The sequence below is a fragment of the Phytophthora parasitica genome, assembly GCF_000247585.1.
Source record: "Phytophthora parasitica INRA-310 unplaced genomic scaffold supercont2.9, whole genome shotgun sequence".
In the NCBI taxonomy this organism is placed as follows: domain Eukaryota; phylum Oomycota; class Peronosporomycetes; order Peronosporales; family Peronosporaceae; genus Phytophthora; species Phytophthora nicotianae.
The window spans coordinates 445,918-449,069 of NW_008648995.1; the positions used below are offsets into that span (position 1 = coordinate 445,918).

Genomic DNA, 3,152 nt, shown 5'->3' on the forward strand with positions numbered 1-3,152 from the left:
CACGTAGCTTTCAGTGCGTTGTGGTCGATACCTCCCCATTTAAGTTGGCGCTCTTGTCCTGGAAATGGATCGGGCAAACTACGAATGTAGTTAACATGAGGGAGGTCGGTCACGACGGGTTGTTTCCCCACAATGCGCTGTAGCATCATTTCCAAACACAGCGGCACGATCCCTGCTTTTCGAAATGCCGAGAGGCAGGTTGACATCGTCACTGCGCCCTTCCAGGCCTTCGTTACCAACGCAGCAGGTTTATGCTTGGTGGACTGTGCTTGGCCGAGCCTCAGCGAAAAGTCTTCGAGTTGTTTCTCATAGTTCCTCTTTAGTGCTGAGAAAACGGCATCATCGAGATATTGCGTGAAATGGCTCGTGCGTGACGGCAAGACGAAGATCATGATCTGGTTAGCTTCAGCGAACTCAAAAACAGGGCCGTTGACATGAGAAAAATGGCCATCCAAAATGAGAATAGCTGGCTTGGCTGCATTCCGTTTGGTCAAGCGGGCGTCGAAAACTTCAGCCAATGCAGGAAAAGAAAGCCGTTTATGTTTGGAGAATCGCTAACGGCGCGCTTAGCCTCGTCGTCGGTCTCATCCATCCAGCTCAAATGTTTTCGTTTTCCTGGAAAATGAACATCGGCGGTAATTGGTCTCCCGCAGCGTTCACACACACCATGATAGAGACGTTCTCTCGATCACTGGATCGAACCACGTTAGCCTTCATCCCTTTGGAGCATATAACCCTTGGTGTTTTTCTTCCTTGAGGGCAGAGTCCGATCTCATCACAGTTCCAAAACCTGTCCAAGAAGCAGCCCTTGCATTGCATCTTGCAGGTTGGCGTGGTAGTCACGCAAACGCTCCTCAGTTGACATTTCATAACGCTTGGCATCAAGAATTTGAGAGCATTTTCGAGTGATCACATCACCATGGCGCTTGACAAAGCGAAGAGACCATTTCTTCGAAGAAAACGAGTCTGGAAACGTTCCGTGTTTCTCAATAGCTACACGTCTCGCCAAGATACGAAGCTCGTTGTCCTTCATGCAAAGGCCGTGTTTCAACCGCAGAAGTATCACCTCCACGATACCTGCTTCATCCTGCGTCGCCAGAATAGCCTGCCTTCCCTTGCGAGCATCAACCGGCACCGCACCTGTAGCACGGCGATGGAGAGAAGTCTTGAAACACCAAATGCCGCCTCAGCTCTCGAGAGTGAAACACACTCGTCTTGCATATACCGAAGAGCCCTTTTGAAGTGATCGCGCGAGCTAACGGGATGGCTTCGACGGCATGATCGTGCTTAAATCGGCTGGTTTACTGGACTTGACTTTGAATTTGAGCGTCGAGAAATGAAGACTGAAGGAACAAGTTCTTGCTCGTTTTGAATGCGGTAAAGGGAGAGGCAACGATTCTCTTTCCTCTACCAATATGTGCCTTTGGTGTGGCTGCGATCGGATATCACGAGTGAGCATTCGCGTACAATAACATCTCTTCAAACAGTAATTGTATCGGACCGATTTAGGGGCTGTATCGATTACTGTCCGGGAGTGATACTTCTCTTGTCAGATAAAAAAAATAACATTTTGCCATTATTTTGGTTCGTTTCATTGGGTTAGAGTTAGCCTATATGTAAAGCGCGTCACGCAGGACTTTTATAACTGTTTTCTGCCCTCAGCGCAAACTATTGCTTCGAATCTGTTTAAGCGAGCTTAGATATAATATGCCTGTATGTAAAATAAGCTATTGAAAGAAATAACAAATTAAATTTAGCAAAACATACAATACACCAGCATGCGATTATATTTTAATACACGCAATTTCCTAGTGAACATGTAATGTCCGCAAGGAAAATGTAACACGGACATGCGGCACGTTACAAGCACACGACGATAGCTTTTGAGATACCACGGACCGTTAATTACAATAAACAAATTGAACTTTGTTATGTTCTCAACATTTTCTGGCAGTAAATTACAGCGCAATCGTCGAAATATAATTCACAGCTATGTTTTCTCTCCATCTTTTTTGTCACTTTCAAGATGTTAAGCATCGTTGACAAAAGGTAAACCCTTCTACAGTAGTAGTATTACAGAAAACTGAATCTCTGCCTTATAGTTCGCATTTCCCTCATCTGTTGTCGGTGTCGTTGCCAATGCGACAACATGTTGATAGTATGAACGTGAAATCCGGATTACCGACAAAGATCTCTATTATATGTTAATATGTGTTCATAATCATACATAGATTATGGTAGTTGCAATGTGCACTAACAGAATATGTTTCTCATTTTTCCATTTCTTCTCGAGCAAGCTCTACGGACAATGCACCCTTTCACCTTGCTGCTCGCAGTGCTTGGCAGCCTCGTCACTATCTCTGCAGCCGATATCAATACCACATGCAGTGGCGTCAACGCACGCATCACTCCTTCACCTGGTGCCATCGTTGTCGATTCCATGGGCGCGTACAATGGAAGCTTCCGGACGCTAGCGGAGGGCGTGTCAAACCTGGCCAATACGACGGAAGAGCAGACCATTTTCCTTTACCCGGGCGTTTATCACGAGCAGGTGTTCATCACACCGCTGGCGGGGCCTCTCGTGCTACAAGGTTACACCTGTAACACGGAATCGTACGCTGACAACCAGGTCACGATCACCCAGGCGAAGGCACAAAGAGACATTCCGCTCAATGTGACTGGAGACCGCAACTGGGCAACCAGTACGTTGGGTCTCGCGGCGAGCAATATTAAAATGATCAACCTCAACGTGGCCAACACGGCCGGTAAAATTGGTGGCAAGGTCGGTCAGGCGGTGGCCGTATATGCCAATGGAACCGACTACGGCTTCTACGCCTGCAACTTCTCCAGCTACCAGGACACTTTGTGTGCTCACAATGGTCGCGAGTTGTATGCCCGCACATTGATTCGGGGTGCTACCGACTTCATCTTCGGTATGAACGCTCAAGCGTGGTTCGAGAAATGCGACATCGAGGTTGTCGGAAAAGGTTACGTCACGGCGAATGGACGCGAGAGCGAGTCTAACCCGTCTTGGTACGTCTTTAACCACGCAAACGTGTTCACGGCCAACGCCTCTTTGGTTGGCAAAGCGTACCTCGGTCGCCCGTGGCGTCCCTACTCGCGTGTTGTCTTCCAGAATAGCGAGCTGAGTG

The 3,152-nt window shown here is 47.8% G+C and overlaps 2 protein-coding genes across 2 annotated transcripts; one reads left to right on the forward strand and one right to left on the reverse strand.

Annotated features, from left to right (window-relative positions):
- Positions 1-775: 775 nt before the first annotated feature.
- Positions 776-1,033, reverse strand: PPTG_06232 (hypothetical protein; the record flags this gene model as incomplete). Its single annotated transcript, XM_008900130.1, has 1 exon — positions 776-1,033. The coding sequence occupies one exon, from the start codon at positions 1,031-1,033 to the stop codon at positions 776-778; it is 258 nt and encodes an 85-aa protein (XP_008898378.1).
- Positions 1,034-2,308: 1,275 nt separating this feature from the next.
- On the forward strand, positions 2,309-3,141 carry PPTG_06233 (hypothetical protein; the record flags this gene model as incomplete). The annotated part of the gene is made up of 2 exons (XM_008900131.1): positions 2,309-3,033; positions 3,090-3,141. The coding sequence occupies 2 exons, from the start codon at positions 2,309-2,311 to the stop codon at positions 3,139-3,141; spliced, it is 777 nt and encodes a 258-aa protein (XP_008898379.1).
- Between the last annotated feature and the right edge of the window lie 11 nt (positions 3,142-3,152).